Genomic DNA, 24,497 nt, shown 5'->3' on the forward strand with positions numbered 1-24,497 from the left:
AACCCATTATAGCTTGACTGGAAACTGGAGTTTAGACAGTCTGAACCTCAATGAGCACCCACCTATTACTGGGTTGTAAAGCAATAAGTATACAGCCAACAAGCATTTAGTTGCAAGTGTGTTAAGGACTATATATACAATTACACCTGCCATATAGCTACCTAACTTCATCTATAAGCACAAGGCACTAAAAAACCCAAAAACCTAAGTTTCATGCGTAAGTGTAGGAATATTGCATTATTTGGATTAATTTTAGATCACCTCTCTGTGAGTCGACAACCTAAGTGACTTGTATTGAAGTTGCATATATCATCACAGTAACAGGCTAACTCTGTATGTTCACTGTCCTATGGACAATAACCTATTATGGCTTTTCGTATTATAAGACATATGTTTCTTCTACTTGCATATGAAAGACATCCATAAGCCATAAAAATCAGTAAAAGCTTAGATCTGAATCAAATGACAAAACTGAAACATTAGTACCTTTCCCAGCAGTGACCAGATGTGCTCACATAAGTGGGGACAGATAGGAGCCAACAGCAGAGTCTGAACTTCAATAAACTGAAACACCAATTCTCTGTGCATTCCTTCTATCGCCAGCTCACGATATTTATCTTTTGCTGCCTGAAACACATCCAATGCAACCATCATTGACACACTCCAACTGCTGTGGAGAAACACTTAGAAGAAAACACACACAATTCTTTGCTCTAATATGCCTTTAGAATGTAAGCAGCTTAGAACTCAATAATGGATTATTACAAGAACTGTATTTTCCTGAAGCACCTGAGTGTGAATCTGTCAGTTGGCCATTTGATTTTTGCATTAATGTAGTACTTTTAAAAAAGTGTTTATTGGCACAGACATGAAAGACAAAAATATCCACAACTGTGTATCGGGTACCATCATTCCAAATAGCTTGCATAAAGATACTAATAAGTACTAAGAAAAAGGCAACGAATATGATCTATCATTATACATATAATTCAGCCTACTTAATCATATTCCTGAATATCATAAAGGAGCCACATAAAGGAGTCTCTGCAATTCAGTGAGTGAAGTGGCATGGTTCAGCAGACACTCTGGAGACACGGTTTATGGAGAATATCAAAAAGCACTCTGCTTCCAAACAATTTTGTTGATGTATTATCTGGATTTCTTATGAAGAGTTCCTTATTACAAAGGAGCTAAAGAAAGGAAACACTCTTTTTAATAGTGTCTTTTTTTAAGCAGCTTTTTGCTTATATTAGATATCAGGACTATTTGCAGCATCACAGTTGTCTTCCTCTGGACCTTTGTAAAATGATACAACCAGACCTTTATAATTTCAGATTTATTCCATCAAAATACTCTTGTTTCTTGGCACAATTCTGATTCCAATTCAGCCGTATAATTAAGTATCACAGACATCAGGATCAAAAGAAATCCACAAAGTAACAAATACCAAGTGTTAGTTTCTTACACCTAAAAAAAGACCTCCTACCTGAAATTCAAAGAAGCCAGTTTTCAGAGCTTCCTTAAACATCATCTTCTCATAATTTTGGTCTGTCTTCATTATGCCTGCACTCATTTCACTAGGGATGGAAGGGAAATGAAGTGAACACATCAATATTGCATAGTCTCCCCCACATAATGGCAACATTGTGTAAAACAACACTATCAATGTCACCAGTGCAGCACAATCCCATAACCTATTCTGTAATGTGTGTTGTTTTACGGAATTCATTAATTCGTAGGAAAAAAAAAAAACACCTAACTACAGAGATGCTCCTTGCAAGGGGGGGGGGGGGGGGGGGGAGAAGGAAAAAAAAAAAAAAAAGGCCCGAACTGTATTATTAGCCTTTGTACAGTACCTGGCAAAGACTCTGTCATTGTAGGTGTTGGGAGGACCACTTCTTAGACTGTCTCTGTTTGCAATCATCTCCTTTACCCACTCTACCCATGTGTAGAGACGAAGAATACCAGCATCTGCCATGGCTTCCACAAAGTTGGCATCTTCAACAGTGTCTCCAGCATCAGCCAAGGCTAAACGCATGCCTGAAAGAAACTGGATCAGCTAACGTGGCTGGCATGCAATTAACTGGTAGATATAGATGCAGAAGGCATGGGACTCAAAATGAATTACAACTAAATTTTCATTATGAGTTAAGAAAATGCAAAGTGAATTTACAAACTGCCTGCCCAACTAGAGAGAGATGTCTCAAAGGATGCACTTCACCCAGGAGAGGTACACTGCCCTCCTTAGGAAGGAAAGCAGACAGACACCAAGAACCAGGAGACTAGCGCAATCACTGTCCAAAAAACAAGAGCATGCAAGAAGGAACATGGGCATGCATGTATACACACCATGTGCATCAACAGTATGTGTCATATGGTTTGATCTCTTAAGTGAGTGTGGAAGAATGAAATAGGCACCCTCTAGGAGGTCTCAACACCAGGAGCAGTTCTTGGTTGAAACAGATGTTGTGCTAACATGCATCCCAATTTTCTAAATAGAGTTCAGCTTTTCAAACAAGAACAGGTGGTAAGCAGTAGATTTATTGCAATTCAATACTCCAATAAACCTACTGCTCCTCTGAGAGCAAAACACTAATTTTAGTCATTCTGGCATAATTGAAAACCAGATGCAGGTCAGAACATACTTACCATCTGCAGAAAACTTGTCAACAGCTTGAGCTAGGGTAAGAAAGTTGCCTGTAGATTTAGACATCTGAAAGAAATAAAAGAGTCTTTGCTTTCTCACACATCCATTTTGTTGTTGGACAAGCAAGACAGACGCAACAAGGGTTTGGGCAAACCATTGAGAAAGTATTTTCTCGTGAACCACAGCAAAAGCAATTTGGTAAATCTGAACCAGGTCTCCCAGCAAAAGCAGACTAAACTTCGCAAGCACTCATCTACCTCCTGAATGTTGAACTTGTCTTGAGACTTGCACAAGTTGCTACTACTAAGGTCCATACACACCACAGCTACAAGGAAGTGGCAGCTGCCTTCTGCATCATTTAGGTTCCACCCCAGACTTTGTCAGGCTTTGAAAAACGGGACAACCAGTACCAAAATTTAATTGCAGAAATTACCTAAATTAAACTTAAGTACTACTTCAAAATTGGCGTTTTCAGCTCATCCTGCATTGATTTTTCAAGAAGGACTCTGGTGGGGTTTTTTTTTTTTTTTGCTTTGTATTAGACAGTCTCCAAGGCCTAATTCCTAGGTTTAGGCACTTTTAATTAAATTCAATTTCAGAACTTGCATACGTTAGCAAGTTATTGGCACGAACTTTTTCTTCTCACTGCACCTACTCCAATGCTTAACAAAGCTTAAATTTAGTCAAAGAAAACAAAAAAAATCATTTTACATTCTATATTACCCTAAAACTTAACAGAAATGCACTGAAATCTTTACTAAACTGGTGAAGCTATACAAGAGCTAACTTAAGAAAAGTGTTAGATGGAATTGGCGGAAGTCAGGTCTTTACCTCTGATGAATAAAAAAACTGGAGGGCACCAATGAAGAAACTAGAATTTTCACTATTTCCTCCTCTTAAATTCCAAGAAGGATTTTTTCAGTCTGGCTGGCAAGTGCCTATTTTGACAACCACAAAAGCCATCTCACACATGAAACTTCACTATACCTTTTCAGAATTGAGAAGGAGATGTCCATTTGCTCTCACAGCTACTGGCCATTTTTCTCTGAAGACAAAATACAAAGCATTTGGTAAAGTAAATACATTTTCTCTTTTAAAAAAAGAGCAAACATTTTATGTTCCAGTTTGGAATGAACATCTTAAGTGGAATCTTCACAAAATACCCAGGGGGTGTCTTAAAAAAAATTAAGCAGAGTCTTTGAAGATGAAAAGAACTACAATATAAGGGCTAGGGATTATCATTGCTGGAATGCAAAGCAGGGAGCACTGCACCTACAATTATCCTTCATTTACCCCACCTCCCTCTATTCAGCTACATTTAATTTAAAGGCCAGTGATGAGCATTGCCCAACAGCACTTGATAGAGCTAGGTCCCACATATCTCTACCAATGGAGAAGCAGATATCAAATTCCCCACAGTCATCTTTACTATACATCAGAAAACAACTTTTCCTATATACAGTTTTATACAACTCTTAAACAGAGGTTCAAGGGAATACAAACATAGCATCTTCATGCACAGAACTACACCTTTCTAAAAGGACCATGTGATCGGCAAAGATTCTCAACCTGTACTGCATAGTCCATGGGAATATATATATATATATGCTGTTTTAACGATCCTTGAGAAGTAATTAAGAAAACTTCATGATAATGAAGTCACTTAAAATCCCAGTGCAGGAATACAATTCAACACTGGAAAATCCATAGGAAGAGATATTTACAGAACACGTTTGACTTTTATAAAACAGGCCAATAAAAGCTAAAGTTAAAATTTGTTCTCCGCTTTTACACATCTGCTTTTCATGTGGCTACCTAACTGAGCATTTCATGCCTCCATAGCCAGCTAAAACTAATGAAAAATAGCATCAAACACCACAATTCCAACATCAGCTGCACTTGGATTTAGCTTTAGATGCTGCTACTTAGTATTCTCTCCACTCCCAGAGGAAAAAACCCTAAAGATACACCAACGCTGTTTCAGTATGATTTTCCATATATCCTCTAAGGAAGCACCAAGCCAAGGTAGTGTTTAGTTAGGACATATAAATCCTTAGGTTTGCTCTAGAGCTGATTGAAACTGCCAAGTCAATTATGCTACATGCTAGAATTCCAGTGTTTAGAACAGACAGGATCTCACCCAGTCAACTAAAGTCATATTATGCACTTAGATTTCAGTTTTACTTTAAATAATGTTTTAGAATTTGTACATTAAGAATCTTGCATCTTAAAATCTTTAAAGGATTCTAGAAAAACAGGGGAAATAATGGTAAAAAGCCTTCAATTTCAGTAACTTCTACTACAGACAACTGTAACAAAGCTGCAATATGAAAGAATACATGTTCAACCTAATTCTGGATGTTGTACAGTCCAAAAAAGCCATTAGCAAGTGTACCAGAACTACAAACTCTACAGCTTTATCTCCCACACGCTTGTTCTGCATTATCTCCAAACTTACCTTTGATCTGACCACATAGCCACATGATTATAGAGGTAGTATGACAGATGATTTGGAACAAGATCTTTGCCAGAAACTCTGAGATCCACAGGATACCAAAATTCAAACTCCTCCTTTAGCTTGTCCAACTTTTCTTTCGGAATCTCTGTTTTAGGAAACGGAGCTGCCTTGAAGAAGATGTAATCCCAAACTTCTTTGCTCATTTGATGTGCCCTGCACGGAATTAGTCCCATATTGAGATGCGAGTAAAAGTTCCTCTTACACTCCACAGCATTTTGTATAAGACAGCTTAAAACTGTTGATTCTTTCTCACAACGTACTCTGTTTGATAAGCAGAGCAAACATGGACAAAGAGTGTACAGGTACTTTGTCTAAGATCAGATGAGGGAGTTCAATATCAGAAACAAAAATCAGAACTCAGAACTCCTCAAGCCATGCCCTGCTTAAACTGCCCTTTGACATTTCGCAATAAAGCATGAAGACTCTCATAAAGAAAAAGTAATTAATAATTAAAGCGTAATCTTGAATGTCCTGGAAACCTGATCATTTATTTTCCAAATGCCGCTGCCCCCCACCCCCAGCACCACTTGTGACCTTAACTGAATACTGAAAACCTATTACTAGTACATGAGTTTCCCTGCCCTCCCTTGCACTGGGTGATACAGCCATTCCTTCTAGCTTCCATGAAAGTAAAAGAGCAGGAGTACAAGAGAATTGTTGTACAATTCAAGGTCACCTCCTACATGGAAAAATTAGTGGTCTTTTCCCACTTTGAATGGAATTAATCCATTCAAAATTAATATACGCTATAAGACACGTTTTACCAATCACTAGAGATAGGATCCACAATTTTGAATGAAAACACTCAGGAGATGCAACTTAGACCCACAGTTCTGCAGCTACTGGGCTGCATTAAAAAATATCCTTCTTGTTTCTACCAAGATTTTTATTCCTAGCTCTTTAGAATTTCACTGGAGTCCACCAGATACTACCTACACACATTTCAAATTAAATAATTTCAAATCAAAGTTTACTATTGTTAACATCTAACTAAGGTGCTTTGGCCTGTATTATGCAGAGAGGAAAAGCATTCTGGATCCAAAGTACCTCCAGTACGTATTAAACAACTAGTTCAAATGATGGTCAATACCACCAGTCTAGAATACAGTCTTACACGCACCAATTTACTGTTTTAGTTCTGTAGTTACTGTTCTATGCTTTAAATTACTGTGGTGTGCTGTGACTTAGCTTCTATGTTTGGTGCCAGAGATCACTGTAACCAAATGGTGACTGACATGATGCGCCACAAATCCCCTTTCACTTTACCACACAGAGTAAGTCTTAGTAAAAAGTGTTTGTTAACACTGTAAGAAAGATGTTATCTACTCGCGTAAGAGTACACTCTAATTGTATATACTTAATTACACCAAATCTATAATTCAGTGCTAAGGATGCTCACTTCAAAGTTTGTTTCCAGACACGACTAGTATGTAGGTAGCCTCTCTATAATTAGAGAGGTTTGAGCCAAAATGAAAGCTTTGCCAAGTCTTTCAGAACTATTTATGTTTGTTAAGAATCTTTACTTTGGAAATGTTTTTCAGATTAGTTATAGCATCAAATAAGGTAACTTCCAGTTCCAATGTGTAAACTACTCCAGAAAATAGTTCATAAAACATGCAGAATTAGATCATAAGAGTCAAGGCAAGATTGGAAGTGCGTTTTCTCAATTCCAGACAAGTTGTACTATCTCACCTCTCCGATCTCTATCACTGAAAGTTCACAACCACTCCAACCAAGAGGTCACAGAGCAGTCTTAGGAGGTATTTTGGTACAGATGCCTTCTCCCTCTTACTCTGAAGGCTTCCACATATGAGTTGTGGATAAAAGATGGTTCTAAGCTTCTAAGAGAGTTACCAACTTTTAACACAGTGACAAAAACTAAGCGCTAATCTTGCTCGCTTTGTACACTGAAGCGTACAATTTTTTATAGCTGCAAAGCAGTCTCAGTAAGCAGAGACGCTTCAGCAGCCACTGAAACCAATCCCTCAAAAACACCTTGCAAGGACAATTTCAAGGCAAGTCCAAAAGTGTTAAAAAAGGTGACTTACTCTGCACACAGTTCTGCTTTCAGGGACATTCCTCCTCTCTGGCCACCTTACTCCTTTCTCTTTCCTTATTTCCCTTCTGCAAATTTGCTGTAGCTTAGCCAACAGCAGGTTAAGTTTTAACAATGATGCTTTTTAAACACAAAAGCAAAGAATCAGCCTCCTTGGCAAGTCTTTGTCAAGAACAATTCAGGAGATGAACACACCAAATTAAACGAGAAAACTTAATGATTCAGTCTCCTTACCTGATGCCTAGAGGAGATTCTCCTTGGCCCCTCAGGTTACCTCCCTGCAACAGATGAGCCACTGTGTAATAGGCCATGTAGATAGTTGAGTCTGAGAGAGACTCTATCAGCCACTGCTCATCCCAAGGTAACCGGGTACCTAGAAGAGATGGAAGCCAGGTATCAGATACAGTTAGTATCATCCCTACTAACAAGCATGACACTCAAGCATACATAAGCAGTTTATGACTTTCAGTGGAACATATATATATACAAGCAAGTACTCATGCTTATGCTTTAAAAAATACTTTTTTAAAAAATTCAACTTGTGCATTTGAAAATTTTATTAAAGAGAAAATACTTGCTATTTTTGTAGTCAGCTTCTTAACACAATTGTCAAACAAATTTCAGCTCATGATTATTTGCTGTGTATTATAATGCAGTTATAACAGCTGTCCCATGTCATAGGCTACACAAGATGAAGGCTAGTCAGAATTTCAGGAGAACACCCAAGAAATGGTATTAGTTCCTTCTTCTGAGGTCCCTTGCAAATCAACGGCCCAGGCAAAAAGCTACAGAAATGCTGCATAGAATCACTGTAGTAATGCAAAAATAAAATTACCCCTGGCCACATGTGTTTTCAAGAAAAGTGTGCCTTCTCTGGGATGCTGGGTCAAGATGCAAGTTGGATAAATCTGTTCTACACTTATCTATACCATTTTGGATTCTAGATAGCACTTAAGCCTTCCAAATGAAGTGATGAGTACCATCCTCATGAAGCACTGAGTGAGAAAAGGAGTGTTTTGCCTACCTAAGCCATATGTCCTGGAGCATGCATGCTCTTGTAGCCAGCCTAAAGTAGCTTCAAAATTTCTCCTAGTCTCTTCACAAAACCTGTAAGAAATAAGCTATTACTCCTCTCAGCCCTCTTAGACCACCACCACCAAACGATCACTCCCCTTTACATCTGCTTTTATAACTTACGTCTCTAGATGTTTCAAGCACTCCGATGCCTGTTTCTTCCAGTTCTCTTCACCATAATCTAAATACCTACAGTCAGGAAAAGTTTATTGTAATAAAGCAATCTACAAGTAGGATATAATTTGGCAGTAACTTTATAACTACAGCTTTACTTCACATACCACTGATCACAAAGGGCCACGACACATTCATCAGCAGACCTCGATATAACTTGTTTCTCAGGTTCCATATAAATCATGGCTTCATCCTAAGAGTTGAAAGGGCAATAAAAGCTAAGATTTAAGTACTTAGCACAGTCTTGAAAATCCTCACATCTTACTAAAAAGCATCCTCTCCATTCTAATCTGTTTTACAGCATTTATTGCATGGCTTTCATCTCTTCACAGGCTCTCTGCCTCAGTATTCACTTTAACAAAATGAGGGCAACACTTGACTGTGTGCTTCTGAGGTATCAGTTCACATAATTTTGTAAAGAATGTCTCCATGCATGATGAAAAGGAGGACAGAAGCACAAAATAGTACCCATTGACTATGCCCCTACTGATTAAAACAGCTACTAGAAAACTCCGGGGGATAGAAGGAGGGGGGGAAGGTAAAGAAAAACAGAATGGTGAGCTTTAATTCTACCTTCACAAACCATGTATTCTGATGCAGGATGAAGTGTTTATTATAATCTGAACATAACAATGCTGCAACAACAACGGAATATTGACTAAATAACTGAAGCCTCTCCCACTTCCAGTCCTCATCAGGAAAATCTTATTAGAGAGATGACATGATCATTGTTCATTTACTGCTCTTCCTTCTCTGCATGATGAACCCCAGAAATGGGGTGTTTGCACATCACAGATATCCTTTATTGGCAGGCTTGAAAAAGACTGACAATTCGGATTCTACACTTTCAGTATCTTGCCAACTACATCAAAGATTAAATCAGACCACCAAAATATTTCCTAGACAAGGTGATGGGATGAAGCAGGGAATAAGAGGTCACTAATTAAGCTATTCATCCCACTCTGTCCAAGAACACAAGGTCCTTCAGTCAGCAGTATTTCATACTCTGTGGTGATCCAAAGCACCACTAAGAGGACTGCAGAACCAAAACAGAGAGGTTTCTTTAGCAACTCAGCTACTGAGAAAAGAACAAAATGGATCATGTAGAAGAAGCTGTGTGCATACTACCACGTACATTATCCACCATCATCTTCTGAATAAGTTTCTTGACATCTTGAACTTTTTGTCCTTTGAATCCATCCACCAACATTACCTGTAAAAGATGGGTCACAGGAGTTGATTTTTCTTTTTAAATTAACAAGCCATAGGTGCAATAGCTCTTTAGATCGACATAAAGCAGCAGCAGCAGCTACAATCTTTGACATACAAAAAATAGGAATAAAGTTTTTTTTATTAAATATGAATCATATTAAATATGATTCGTATTAATTTTTACCCAAAATTAGTTTGTATACATGTCAGCATGCACATAGGCAATCAAACACGGATAGTCAAAAATAAAAATTCTTGCCAGCTTACAAGAAAACAGCTGAGGAATACATCATAGTAAGCTACTACACAAGTAAAGACAGGAGGGGGAAAAAAAAACCACCGCCCAAAAAAACCACACCAGCATATTGCTCTTTTCATATCAGTTTCCAAATCAATACTTGTAACAAAAATGATCAACTCCCCAGAAGGCGATCACTTGCTAGGAAATCAGATTATAAATCTCAGTTTGCAGTCATACATTCCTCCACTCTCTTCAATTCTACTGTATCTCCTCCAACTGCAGAACCCGACTGCAGGAGAAGTCTAAACAAAAGAAAAAATCTCCCTCTTTCTTGCAGCCTTTTTTTTTTTATTCTTTATCTTTACCCACTTTTTTTTCCTCCTAGTCAAACTCAGCAAGAAAACACTTATCAAAATCTTTTATTACTTACTCCCTCATAAAATCCTTTCAGGTACACTCTCTCCTTGGCCTCAGCAAGCTTCTCTCTGTCATTCTGGCTCTGGATTTTGAGCTCATCACAGACTGACGGAGCACAGAGGTTGCCATAGCCTGGGATTTCAATGATGGGCACCTGAGAATTAACAACACAGTGTCAGATATTCAGTTCAAATTATCTCAATGTCATCAAATCTACACAAAGATTTGTTTCCCGGATTTCACAAGCTTCATTAGAAATGATGCATTGAACGAAACAGAGACAAGTATATTTTGCTTGGTTTGCAGTCCCTAGGCTGACAGGGGAGTTTGAACCAGAGATTATGAAGAGGAAAAAAGGCAGTCATTACTACTTACCTGAAAGTGTTTGTGCTGCATGGTATCTTGGCCAAAAGCAATATTAACCAAAGAACCCTAATGGCAGCAGAAGCAGGTGCTAGGGTTATGTCAAACTTCTACTGTATTGTGCTACTCTGCCTGTAAATTTGCAGCACCTAATAGTAATCAAGTTACATAGGACTTACAAAGTATTAGTGCCATTCCACTCATCAAATCAAAAATTCCTGGTAGTCCCCAGTGTGACTCCTGATCTGCCCTCCTACAAGCAATAACCCAGTTTTATCTCCTGACATGACACCAGTACCAAGCTGTACCAGTACTGAAGCTAGCGTGTGGAAGCAAGGGTAATGCAGAATATTGTGATGGCTTTACCTGTAACCTATGTTTTCTAATGAAAACTGATTCAGCCATGAGTCTGCATTAATAGTAAGGGACTTTAGCTCTTTGCATAGAAGAGATACAATAATAATCTGGCCATTAAGGCTGTAAGTTTTAATCAGCCAACAGATTATCATTATAATGATGCAATCCATTCTCCAAAATAGCAATTCCCACAAAAAATTAATACTTTCCTTTATCTATGAAGTATAGCATAGAATAATAAATCTTGGTTGCAACCCCCAACAGACCAAATATTACAACTACAGCAAAACATGAAAACTCTACTCTAAACTTTTCAGCTCTTTCAGCTGAGGAGGACTTTAAATAGAAATCCTGGAAAAGGCAGGCACAGTTCTTGGTACATTTCTCATCAGCAAATACAAAGCCATGTGTACTGCAGATGGACACGTTTGGGTGTACTTACTGGTTCAAACGGCAGGACCATTTCATCTTTGATGCCATACTTCACCCTCAAAGCCTTTGAAAGTTAGAAGAAAAAAAAATGCAATATGGATAGAAGAAAAATCTTCTAGATTTAAAGGTTTTTATCCATTCATAGCGTCTTTTTTGCACACAATATTTTATTATAAAGCAGACAAAGCCACATCCCTGCCTTCCCACCAATTCTCACACCTGAGTTTAACCCCTGTCTCATTTCCAGGTGATTCTTTGTCATAATTGTCTACATTTTTAAGAGTGGGAAAAAAAACAGTATTGTTCTACCCTGAAAACGAATGGGACAAAAATTCAACAGCCAAGGATAGCTGTTTAGACACTGATGTACTCTTGAAGCTCTAATAGCAACAGCTACTTTAAGTCTCATTAGAAATTCATACAGAGGTCTTAATCTCATCTCTGGAAATCATTTCCACATCAGGAATTTATTTCTATTTCACTGGTACTCTTCTCTGCCTTAACATGCAGCAGAAGTTACATGATTCTCATCCAAAACTCTTCTTGAAGTCTGAGAATAAACATCTGTCCCAGCCCAGCTGGTTTTAACTTCATTTATTTTTAACTACTTTGATTTCAAGTTAGAGATGGCAAAACTCCAATTAAAGGGAGTTTCACTTTTGACCCTCCACACTATGGAAAGGAAACAGAAGCAATTCAGTTAACAGACTGACCTGTTTTTTTTTCAAATCTCTCAGGGCTGCAATGTCATCCGGAGAATCAGAGGGAACACTTGTTACCACTCCAGTTCCTTGACAAAGAAAAAGATGCAACAGATAAAAAGATTAGTCAACACATATTGAATGCACAGTGCGCATCAAACAGGCTTTGGCGAGACGCTGCTGTAAAGTTACCTTTATCTTCCTTGACTGTGAGCATGGGAAGAGCATATATAACTTTGTAGGCAGTGAGAGGTGCCGAAAGTGCAGCACCAAGAATCTCCTGTGCAGGACAAAAGAATATCATTACAATAAATAGCACTTTTTCAGCCTAGCTGAGCAAGCTCTCCTGGCTGATATTCTTTAAATTTGCTGGCATTCCTTACATATTACAAACAAATAAATTGAAATATAGATATATGTAGTTAGACAAGGAGGAAGTACATATGAAAAGCAAGCGTGTACCATTTGAGACAGTATATGGACTATTTACTGGTAGAAAAGTCAAATACCAGATCATATAGACAAAGCAATTCAGAGAAAGCAAAACTACTGAAGTGTAGAGTTGGAAAAAGACAGTAAGCAGGAGAACAGTTTGCCTCCAAATATCTGAAACACGTCAGCATCAAGACAGGAATGAATTGGGAAGCTAGTGTCAAAAGCCAGATTAAACAAAGGCAGGAAAAGCATATCATCAAGACCATTTATACACTGACAGGAGATAGTCTAGATGTTGCAGTTGTCTTCTACCTCTCTAATTTGCTTGAATTCACATCATGTCTGCTAACAAAGAAATAAAAACTGTATTTTCTACTTCATCCTTCAAAGCAGGATCAAGAAAGATAGTGACAAGTTTTAGTGAATCGAGGTTGAGTGATGTAAACAGCATGAAGGTGCTTTGTATTAGGATGAACAAATGCCACTAACTACACTTACTCAAAGCACAGAAGTTAAGGATAGTAACTATCAAAAACCACTAATATTCAACTACTAAGCTAAGAAAGCTTCATTCACAAAGATGTACTGGAAATGTCAGCATCAAAACAGCCTTTTTCACATAACCCTTTCCAGCTATTACTTTTTTCTGTCCCTTTCCATTCCTCGTAGAAGTCATCGCTCTCCCCAGCATGCAGAAAAATGTTACTTAAAACCATTCATTCATCAATTAATGCTAAGGCAACCGTAATTCATTTGTCCACAGGTAAGTGCATCAGGTTAATCTCCCAGAAGTAGTTGTAGCTCGGCTGCCAAGGAAGCTGTCTTCTGCTTGCTTTTTTAGTCACTACACACTCCAAAATTTTTCTAATAGTTCCTATACTTTCTTTACAAGTAGAATTCTACCATCACCTTTGTAAGTATAAGCTTCACAGGAATAGATAAGCCTGACCAGCAAGCTGCAAGATGCTTACTTCTCCCATCAGCTCCTTGACAACAGGTACGACTCCATTATCTTTTGTAAAGCCCTGGTAGGACATGTTCCTGGCAGCTCTTTGGGTACAGATAAAAATATCCCCATTCACAGTTTCAAAGCCGATGTACTTCATATCTGGGCGAACCCAGCAGTTAGTCTGTCCAAACATCGTCTCTGGTCTGAGCGTAGCAGCCACCAAGAAGATATTTTTTCCTCTTAGGCCACTGGGGGGGGAAAAAGTATAAGTCACCAAAATAAAAACATTCAGGGTAATATAGAACATGCTTTTAAGCTAATATGAACTTTTAGGTAACATTTCCTAAGGGATGAAAGCGGGTCATTAAGTTCTTTGTGCGTTTTTCATTTTCTTTCTTTTTTTTTTTTTTTTTAAACTCCAATTTGAGTTCCACGCACACTAGCGAATATAGCAGCTCAAAACAGAGACCAAATCTTTGAAGTGACAGAAGTAACAAGGTGAAATTAAACTCTGCATTAGGCAAAACAGACTTTCTAATTTAATGGTCACTTCTGGCCATAAGATAGAACCTATTTGCCATTATGAATTCAAGACCTACCTTAATTTTGCAGGATAAGGATCTAACACCTTCATTTTTATTAGCGTATATTCTTGAGGCCCGACACCCTACAATTCACATAAACAATGCAGCAATCAATACATGACATTGACTCAAGCAGTAAAGAAAATAAACCCTATTCTGTAGTAACCTAACCCAAATGCTATTTAAGGTACTGATGCTTTCTTCAAAGTAAATCATATTTCCACTGAAACAAACGGCCGTTTACTAAAATGCAGACCGGAGAGAGAGGTTATACTTTATTCCTATGTCCAAAAATTTACTCGTCACAGGCACTATCTCAGCAACATATCAGTTAATAACAGCTTATTTGTTTTGTTTCAACAGACAGATAATGATATGATGTAGCGATGCTGCTGGCACAAATTGCCAAATAATCACAGAAAACAGCTACAATGGAAAATACTATCCATAGTTCAAGACAAATATTCTCAACAGACGAGCTCATTCAATTTTCACATGTACTGACAACTGAGAACAGATAACTCTACGGACAAAATACATTTTGCTCCAAGATACAGTTTGGTTTTCCATTCAGTATTTAAGATCATAAGCAATAGATAACAATGTCAATTAAAAATATTACCTCTCCTGTTTGCCTGTCATGATCCATGCAAGGCTGTCCATCTTTTGGAGAATAAATTGTGTATCTAGAAAAAGGTAAGTTTTCATTTAGTAGCAAATACAATAATGTGTAGACCAAGAGGGGAAGGAAAAAAAAAGATCTTTATGAAAGAGAGACCTCTTAACGGTATTTTCAAATTTTGCGTAAATCTGTTTCCACCGATGTCAACGTTCAGTTTTTGCAAGAGCTTTCAGTATTGGCCCTATTTTGCTTTGAGCTGGTATCCATGGAAAAACTAAAACAGGAACACAATCTCATACACTTTGCTAACACAATAAATACACTACTTTACCGTGTCTAGTAGAGCATTTGAAATGAAAGGATTCTAGTTTAATGTGAGTTATAAGCACGTTCTAGAGACGTGTCATAGGGTTCCGTCCTTGGTAAAGCTGAGCTTATCCATATTCACAATAAACTCAGAGTTGAGTGGCAGGCTTACCGTTTCCCAAACTTAATCTTATTTCTTTCCTTTAATGTAAGAAATTGCCATCGTACAAAGGAATCATAATAAGGATTAACATCTGTGGTAATGAAAGAACGCCTCCAATCCACCTGGAAATGCGTAAGAGTCTCTGGTCAGTAAATACAATAAAGAAATTTAAGGAACCTCACAATAGCAAAACTACTATTTTAAAAATAAAAAGAAGTTTCTCTCCAAAAAGATAATGCAAGTACATATCACACAAAGGATGCACGTTTAAAAACATAACTATGCAGCCTGTATGTGCATGGTCTTGAGAGCTGAGATGTGAAGGACTCAAGGCCCCATCTGCTGACGGTGAGTTTTAGAGATTTTGTAGTAGTCTTAACCAACCACTCAAGCTAAATTTCAGCACTACCTTGTTTCAAAATCTCTACCTGTCTTTATTTTTAAACATCTATTGTCAGTAGGACAAGTATCTTTATTTAATATCACATCATTACTCTTCCTAAAAATACTGTCAATACTGACTACTGAACAGTTACCTAATACGGAAACAAGAAGTGAAAGTTGTAATTCCCTTATTCAATTCTTCTTTCCAGTTGCAATCACTGCATAGGGTATAAGCGCTATATAAGAAATCACTTCATTATCACCCAAGACTATTAAAACGTTAAATGAATAATTCCATAAATACCAGAAACATTTCTAGAATAATGTTGGTATTATGTAGAAAATCATCTCAAAGGAGAAGCAGCATATCCACAAACATAGTAACAACATAAGTACGGCTGCTTGCATAATTGAGTTTAGATTTCATACAGTTACCTTCAATCCCATGCTTTTCAGATCCTGGACAGCAAGGGGAGGGAAATAATCCAGCCAATGCTCAGCTTCAGAAAAACTGACTACTTCTTCATCAGAAAGACCCAAAGACTTCATGATTCCCCACTGGTATTTGGAAGAGCCAGTCTTGGCAGCAGCCTTACTCTGAAAGGACAATTGCAGTTAGGAAAAAGTGCACGTCTTGTGTTCACGATAGCTTTACATGCTTGAGAGCATTCTTCTCTATTAATGTTATGGCTTCTATTCCCAGATATGCAAATTAATACAAAATATTCCAGGGTCCTTTCTCTAGCAGTGAAGATTAATGATTAGAGTTTCGGATCTACACTATTTCCTAGCTTGTATTCAACTACCCATACATTAACCCCCCTCTTTCCAACTGTTACATGCTTAGATCTATCCGATGCATCTGCAGAAAGGGTGTGCCATGACAAACTGGCAAGAAATTACCAGTTCACTGGTCAAACAAATGGGTGTTTTTACCATGAAAACGTGGAGCAGTCCTGCACTATATCCTTGTATCAAAAGCCTTTTCTGCTGTTACTTTGCTCACATTACTTTTTCCAGCTATTGTCCTTGGCATGTCTTATGTCTCTACCCAACAGCAACTTACTACCTGCAAGAGTAGGTAAGATCACATCTTCTGTTGATGTAGAGCAGACAGAATCCTAAATCTAAGGCTTCCAGAGTGACAATCTCTTTAGCATACATAAACAATATATATAAGAACATCTCTAAATTTTTCCTAGACTTGATTCTTTTCCTTGCTTTGTGATACTCCCAAAATCATACATCTCATTTAAATACCTGATAAGCCAAAATAGTTCGGATGATTTTACTTAACGTATGTAGCCCGAACAGGCTAGATACCAATTTACAAGAGAATAATCAGAATAGTAGGTATATATATCCCCTACCTCTGAGAAAGCAGGGTTATTTCCTACAACTTGTTTGTGAATGCTTTGTGCAAGGAAAAAAAAAAAAAAAAAAAGAAAGAAAAAAATCAGAGTATTACTCTGGATGATCTCATTTTTCTCAGGAAACTATTAAACAGTGCACCAGCTCACCTTAAGATTTCATGCATTAAAACGGTATCTCTGGAACCATGCAGTTGATGCATTTTTTTCAAGTCTACCTTAAAAGTACCCAGCTGTCTTGGAAAAAACAATCAGAATATTTGTATCACAGGTTTCTCTGAGTGTGAAGGAGGAAAAACCCATAATGCTTTGAAGCTTTGAGAGCACAGCTACCAATCCAGAAAAATATTTGTTTAAAGTTTACCTTTTTGCCTTTTGCTTTGTCTTTGATGATAATTTCTTCTTCTTTTCTAGCAGAATTTTCTTCCTCCTCTTCCTCCTCATCAGGAAATTCAGGTGGGCAGCCATATAATTCCATTTCTCTTTTTAGCTTATCTGCACAAGCCTAAATAGAGTTATTGGTAGTCTGTCAGCACTTTTCTGTGGCAATTGCTTCAATCATAGCTAAGGAGTGCTTTTGACTGATAACACTTTGCATTTCACTACAATGCTTTAAACTTTTTCTGGACAGTGCATTAACTTCTAGGAGATCTTGCAACGTCAAGAATGCCTGCCATGGCAGGAAGAGATTTACAGCGAGGATTTTCTTGCAAATGAAAAAATACAATAGGTAAATTTAGTTTTAAAGCATTGTATTTTCTAGAAAGTGATAATGTATAGTTCAAGCACAACACATCTTTACTACAAATTCAAGTCCCAAATGACACTGTCTTGATGAATTTTATTAAAAAATTAACATGATGTTCTAGATGGACAGTAAGCAATGCTCTAAGTAGTCTTAAGTACAAAAAACATTAGAAAAAGCCCTCAGCAACTCAAAACATCTTACCTTTATAGGCATCCCAGTGCAGTGTAGACCAAATGGAAACAAGCAGTTCTTTCCTTTTAGCCTCTGGTACCCAACTGCAAACTATATAAAGTGGAAAAATGAAACAGATGAATCAAGAATGACATAAAGCTAAACTAGCACCCTTCTCAAAAAATAAGTGCAATTCCTTCTTTAACATGTAACTACTGAAAGATAGATGAACGCAGTCAACAGCAACTAGGAAGCTAATTAACGGAAAAGAAGGTGAAACTAGATTTTTTTATCAGGTCTGCCACTGCCTGGCTGCATAACTACAAGCTTTCCTAATTTTCAGGGAGCTGGTTATGACTAGAGAAGAATGGATGCAAAGAAGAGATCAACTTTGTGGAATCCTATCCACTAGTACTTAAAACCTGTTAACGCACAGGTAATAGAGCACAGTATTCACAAACAAAAGAGACAATAAGATTTCTTGTGAAGTTTGCGCCATTTAGCAGCACCTCCTAAAAATCCCGGCAAATCTGAAAGAATGAATGGAGGAAACATCTGCAGTCTAGTCTCCTAGAATTAAAAAAAGTGAGGAGTGGCATTTCTCTTCAACCAGCAATATTTCCCCTGAAAATACAGGAAAAAAGGAAAGTTTGAATAAGTCATTATTGAATCTATAAAGTAATTAACAAGGCATTCTGTTAGTTCAAAATTTAACTACAAAATTAGCATTTGTTTTAGAGTTGTATTTAAAGGTATTAGCAAAGGAAAATTTTTACCTCACATTTAGATAAAGAAAATGTGTGTCCCAGATGAAGGCGGCCATTCATGTAGGGATAAGGAAAGGTAACAAAGTACCTTCCTTTGCTGAGAAGAAATTCAAAGAATTAAAACATGTAATTAGCTTTTAAAATGACCATCGGAAGACGCACAAGTAAAACAGTTAACTGATATGTTCAGCTATTATCAGCCCACAGTTACATTAAAATAATATTTTCCCTGCCAGCAACGTGAGTCTTTGACTTCGAAGAACTGATATACTAACAGGTTTTATGATCTTAAAAAGAAAAACTAACCACTGACACAACACAGAAGAAAAAACCCACACAGGACTCACATCACAGAGGAACTTTGAAACAGATCTAACATCTTCCCAAAGGCAACAAATTCTAATCCTGCTTCTGTAAATTAATTACTGCAAAGGCTTAAAGTCATTTATTTAATCTCCCACTGTTTGAGTTCAGATTTTTTAGTGGCATACTGTAAATAATTACTTGTTTCACAGGGATATATTGTTGCACAGTGCTTCACAGTACATATTATGTTGTCCTAACCTGACCTCTCAAAGCAACTCAGAATTTCTAGATCTTTAAGACAATTTAAATTTCTGCCTCCACCTTTGCACTCTACTTCGTGCCCTGTCTTTTCCCTTCAGACACTACCACTGATGTACGAACATGCATAAATAAGGGCCAAGTCCTTTGTTTGCTTGCAAAATATTACAATTTAAGAAGCTGCCACCCTTTACACCACTTCAGTTATTATCTTGGTTTAGTTTGACTTTCCCACACAACAAATAACTAACCTCATATTGCCGAAGTCGCTGGTTTTTCAGTCAGGTATCTACCCAAACAGCTAATGCTGTTCCACAAGGAAGCCCCTCTCTACACTGTCAAGAGCATCGATCTGATTGATCTGAGAGGAATCGTGCTCTCGCGCGTGCTAAGCATTTCCAGAGGTTCTGTCCTAAACAAGTTTCTCAGGGTTACTCTGGGGCAGAAATAAAACGAAGAGTTAAACGGTCTTTCTTAATTCCGCAGCACACTCCCTTCGCCCATGAAACACGCTTCCTCCCAGCAGCTCTGCTCCATCCCTGCCTCGGGCTGCCACCCTTACGGTCCTGAGCGAGCGCGACCAAGGCAGCTCCGAAGCTGTCCCCCCACCAGTTCACTCAAGCAGCACTGCACCTACCACCAGGGAAGCCCGTCGTGACAGATAAAGGGGTGGAACGTAACATTAAAGCTTGGTAGCTGCTCAGGCACTACAGCAGACTGTATCCGCCACGTGGAAAGCGAACAGAGTCCAAACCAGCACTACACGTGCCTGCTATTTCAGAAGAACCAATTTCAGAAAGCTGAGAACAATTACGAAACCAACCAGGTGGGAGAAAATTTAAACAAAGAAATAAGCACCTTCTACAATAAACAGACAGCAGCTCAGGAATATTTTAACACAAGACCAGAAAGCCGTATCAAAGCAAAATGTTACATTGACCAAAACCAGCATAGATTAAAAGTAGAATGCTCTATTAAAAAAAAAAATTCCTTAACTAACAAATAAGAAAAACAAGGTAAAATTCACAGCAGTTCAAATGAATTAGAAGTGGCAAATACCAAAAAGGAAAGGAAAAACCCAGATAAACCTCAGTACAGATTCACACACAGAGATGATGTCAACAAGAGGGTTTTTTCTTTTATCTTAACAAAATAAAAGAACAAAGGTAATCCTACCAATGGCATTATTACATGGGAACAGCAGAAAACAAGAGATGGTTCAGACACAGTCCCTCTAGAAACACAATGAAATTACATTAGCAGAGGAAGCTTCAAGCGAAGAAGTGGAAATACAACAAATGCAGTGGCTGGAACTGAAGTTAGAGAACTTCACAGTTAATAAAAAACTTTAGATAATAATAAAAAAATAAATCAGGAACATTGTTAGCCATTAAAATAACCCAAGAAGATCTGCGGTGGAAGTCCATTCTTTTTAAATAAGGGTTAGATTTTTTGCCTAGGGAATCTCCTCTAATTCAAACAGGAATTACATCAAAGGATTTATTAAGTCTGAGTTTTGGAAAAGGCCAACCACGTTATAAGTCATCTCTCCTGGCTCATTTTCTTTGAATAACTGTGATCTTGCATAATGATACAGATATTCCTGCTATCACTTCCTAGGATTGAGTTCCGCATGAACAGTAACAGTAACAGATCTCTTACAACAGTTCCATCTCCATCATAGTAGAGCTTTACTAGCTCAACGCAAGAAAAAACATTGTAAGTAAAGCCTTTTCCTGGCATGGGATGAAATCCCACTGTGGCCATATAAGGACTGACCACAGAAATGTTCTGCCAGCATCATCTCTCTCTCCTCTAGGCTAGCTTTTAGTAGTATCAGCTATTCTATAAAAATAGATAGAAGTTTAAGACAAAACCCTGAAATAAATACATGGCATTTTAACTAGAAGTGTAAGAACATTAGTTCAGCAAAGCAGCTTTTTTCTATTTATAAGGTGGTCACATGTTACCATAATGAACACTGAAATTTCATCTTAGATTGCTCTGTATTGTAAAACTGACCTACTACTTTCATTTTCAGTCAAAAACTAAGTATTAATTAAAGCCTTAAATTTCAACCTGTAAGATAGTGAACACTTAAAGCACAGACTGCATTCCTTTGGGGGGGGGGGGGGGGGGGGGGGAGAGTTCTACAGTGTGAGCAACACACCTCCACACAACAGTTTTTATTACACCTCCTAATTTAACATTCAAATCTTCTGACCCATTTGGGTCCTTCACTCTTTACTCAGTTCTGGGACTAATTTTGCTGGAGCTGCACATCACAACACAAGTGCAAACTGAAGCTCTACGACTAACAAGGCAGTGGGACAAACCTCTGCAATACAGTTCACGTACGAAAAGAAATCACGGCACCTCATCTGAGGAACAGTAATGATCACACACCTGGCCTTCATCCGCTTCTACGCAAACTAAAACAGGTTGGCCTACACCGAGACCCAAGACGTTTGTTTAACGATTTTCTTTTCTCAGCGAAGCAGAGGAAGTACACACCTTCCTTCAGAGAAAGGAGTGGTCTTTTCTAACTGGGACAGTAAAAGCCCTCCCACTAGTAAGGGCTCAGGCATCACATTGAGAAGCCTCCTCCATGTCAAAAAGTAGAAGTCACCAAAGAGAATCCGTTTTTAAAATCTCAGAGGGTACTGATACTACCAAGGAACAAGAAGGCTTTTTTCATCCTACTGGAACTTGACCAACACATGTATACCACTGCTTTATGTTGTCAGCTATAGAAATGCCAACTTAATGCATAAGTAAGTACCTCCAGATGATCCAAGAACACTATTCATTCAAAAGAGGCCACTTTTTTCCCCCCTGGGTTTTGAAGGAAAAAAGTTCCCTTGAAAAGACATTTCAAGCAGTTAAAGATAAAACCTATTAAAAAAAGTAATGGTACCTCTTCTGGTTCTGCCTATCCGAAGCATCAATCTCAAAGACTCGCTCATCATCCCACTTTTGCTGGATCTCTTTTTCAATTTTCTTCAGAAAATCAACTTTTGCTGTCCCTTTACGTTCCTGTTAAACAGAAAGAGGAAGAAAAATCTGGCTGAATGCGTTAACAAACACAGAACCGTAATATATTACAGACCACTCCTAAACGCCTTTCGTTACGGGCAAGCATTTCTCTGGAGTCCATAACACTGCAGCATCTCACAACAGAGCATCATTAACGTGATCAATGATCGGTCTGTGTAAATCTGTATCCTTGAGATTCAGCCTTCTGAAACAAGATCTAAAATCTGTAAGGAAAGGGTTAACAACCTTTTTCCAAAGCAAAGGACTCTATGGTAGCCAACATAACACACACTACCACACCGATCACCTTACCATTAACTAACAAACTCAGAGCTGTCTGAATTGAGGAGATAGGAGCGGACATAAATTGTAAGTGAAAAAACCACCATGGAATTCTGTTTTTGTTCCAGACTCTTCACAAACCCCACGCAATGTTTCGTCATCTTGCTGTACATTAAGTGGGAGTAGTACTTCCTATGCCAGGAGAAGTATTGCATACAAGTCTATTTATTTGTAGTTCACAACGAGAGATCTTCAGGTAAAGTATTTTAAATTATTTTAAATTCCATCAGAGTTTAAACACCACCATTAAGTGTTAAATATTCCTTCTCCTTATTCTTTTATAGTACAACATATTCCAAGGGTTAAAGGATACTTGCATGACAGATACCGCAGTCATAAAGCCTGACATACACAAAGTTGGAGGGTTTGGGTTTTTTCCCCCAACTTAGCACTGCCAAGATATCCGGGGCGGAAGTTGCGCCTACCTTTACTCATATAAGCAAACAGAAATCTGATTAACAATAGAAGCACTACAGCAAACCTCAAAATACCTTTAAAAGAAAAGCAAAGATACTACTATAACTTAATGAAAGGTTCTAACTCATGCCAAGAATTGTAGTCACTACTCTGTTACTCCCCTATGCTACTGAATCATTCACCTCAGCGCGGCTCTACCATTTTACTAGTTGTTATGTCTCCTGTGAAACCACGTAACTCGCTGCAGAAAGTAGTTCGGGCTTTCCAAGCGTTTATCAGCCGCCTGAGTTTCCCAGAAATACTGTCTACCGGCACCGGCGCCTGAGCCAGCTTAGAAACTCCCCAAGACAGCTAGAGAGGCTGCCGGGCTCCCACCGCCACCCCTCCGAGGGGAGGCCCGCCCCTCGGGATCGTTCTCCTACAGCTCCACACACCGCTGTGAAGCGGGACAGCCACGCTGGCGCTGAGGGGAGCCCGGCCACTGGCCCCGGGAGGCGGCGGGCCCCACGCAAAGCGGCCGCAGGCCCCGGGCGGACGCTGCCGCACAGGCCTCGGCCCCAGAGCAGGACCCCCATGGGCCGGGCCGGGCCCGGAGCTCCCGCATGGCCACGCCGCACAGAGCACGGACACCGGGAGCCGCGGCCCACCCGCACTCACCGCCATACTGCCGGCCCGCCGCGCCTGACGGGAGACGGAGCGCCCCGCCCCGCCCCGCCTCACGGGGCCGGGCCGTACCAAGGCGGCGGGGCCGGGGGGGGGCCGGGGCGGACCAAGGCGGCGGGGCCGGGGGAAGGCGGCGGCCCAGCAGCAGCGGGCAGGCGCTGCGGGCGCGGGCCCTTTGTAGCGCGAAGGCCGGTGGCTGCCGCCGCCAGGGAAGCCCGCTCCCGGGGCCAGGCCAAGCAGGGGCAGGGCTCGCTGGAGGCGCGGCCACGGCTCCTGGGCAAGCGGCCCCGTGAGCGGGCTGGGCGCGGTGGGGCCTCGTGGGCCTCGCCGGTACGGCAGCCGGGCCTGCCCGTGCTGTGCTCGCCCCGGCGAGCCGCGTGGCGCTGGGCCTCCGCGCACAGGGAGCGGGGCCGCAGCAGAGGCCTCGCTACCGACCCACGTCCGGGAGACCGTCACTGCGGGGCAGTTTGCCAGCCCAAAGGCCCGAGCTCGCGGCACTGCCGGGCGGGGCTCCCCTGCGGAAACCTCGGAAAAGGGGCGAAAAATAAAATAAATCCACCTGCCCCGCGCCGCGGAGCTCCCGCCGGGCCGCTGGGGGCGCCACCTCGGCGGGCTGCCCGGGCGGCGAGGCACGCTGCCCCTTTAAGAGCACCCCCAAAGATGTCGCACGGGGGTTCATGTGCTCGCTCGACCTAGCGCGCTGGTTCTCCCCTGACCTTCGGGACGGGCTCTTCGCGGCTGCTATTGGCTCGTAGAGTACGAGCGCCGCCGTCTGATTGGTGAG

At 39.8% G+C, this 24,497-nt stretch overlaps 1 protein-coding gene across 3 annotated transcripts in view; it reads right to left on the reverse strand.

Annotated features, from left to right (window-relative positions):
- LARS1 (leucyl-tRNA synthetase 1) overlaps positions 1-22,285 on the reverse strand; it is a 32,046-nt gene extending 9,761 nt beyond the window's left edge. The window contains exons 1-24 of one of the 3 annotated variants that reach the window (XM_050905282.1): positions 22,173-22,285; positions 18,701-18,788; positions 17,955-18,035; positions 17,370-17,510; positions 16,071-16,232; positions 15,261-15,373; positions 14,783-14,846; positions 14,176-14,243; positions 13,599-13,824; positions 12,385-12,472; positions 12,205-12,281; positions 11,502-11,555; positions 10,353-10,493; positions 9,605-9,682; positions 8,577-8,662; positions 8,419-8,484; positions 8,246-8,328; positions 7,456-7,594; positions 5,106-5,318; positions 3,635-3,692; positions 2,650-2,713; positions 1,857-2,040; positions 1,487-1,577; positions 487-627 (exon numbers count right to left, since the gene is read on the reverse strand). In XM_050905282.1, the coding sequence (XP_050761239.1) occupies positions 487-627; positions 1,487-1,577; positions 1,857-2,040; positions 2,650-2,713; positions 3,635-3,692; positions 5,106-5,318; positions 7,456-7,594; positions 8,246-8,328; positions 8,419-8,484; positions 8,577-8,662; positions 9,605-9,682; positions 10,353-10,493; positions 11,502-11,555; positions 12,205-12,281; positions 12,385-12,472; positions 13,599-13,824; positions 14,176-14,243; positions 14,783-14,846; positions 15,261-15,373; positions 16,071-16,232; positions 17,370-17,510; positions 17,955-18,035; positions 18,701-18,751 (2,469 nt within the window). In that variant the 5' untranslated portion in view covers positions 18,752-18,788; positions 22,173-22,285. The remainder of the gene's footprint in view (positions 1-486; positions 628-1,486; positions 1,578-1,856; positions 2,041-2,649; positions 2,714-3,634; positions 3,693-5,105; positions 5,319-7,455; positions 7,595-8,245; positions 8,329-8,418; positions 8,485-8,576; positions 8,663-9,604; positions 9,683-10,352; positions 10,494-11,501; positions 11,556-12,204; positions 12,282-12,384; positions 12,473-13,598; positions 13,825-14,175; positions 14,244-14,782; positions 14,847-15,260; positions 15,374-16,070; positions 16,233-17,369; positions 17,511-17,954; positions 18,036-18,700; positions 18,789-22,172) is intronic. The other 2 variants (XM_050905283.1, XM_050905284.1) reach the window with 2 other exon arrangements.
- Positions 22,286-24,497: the final 2,212 nt, after the last annotated feature.

Source organism: Gymnogyps californianus, chromosome 14 (genome assembly GCF_018139145.2).
Source record: "Gymnogyps californianus isolate 813 chromosome 14, ASM1813914v2, whole genome shotgun sequence".
Classification (NCBI taxonomy): Eukaryota; Metazoa; Chordata; class Aves; order Accipitriformes; family Cathartidae; genus Gymnogyps; species Gymnogyps californianus.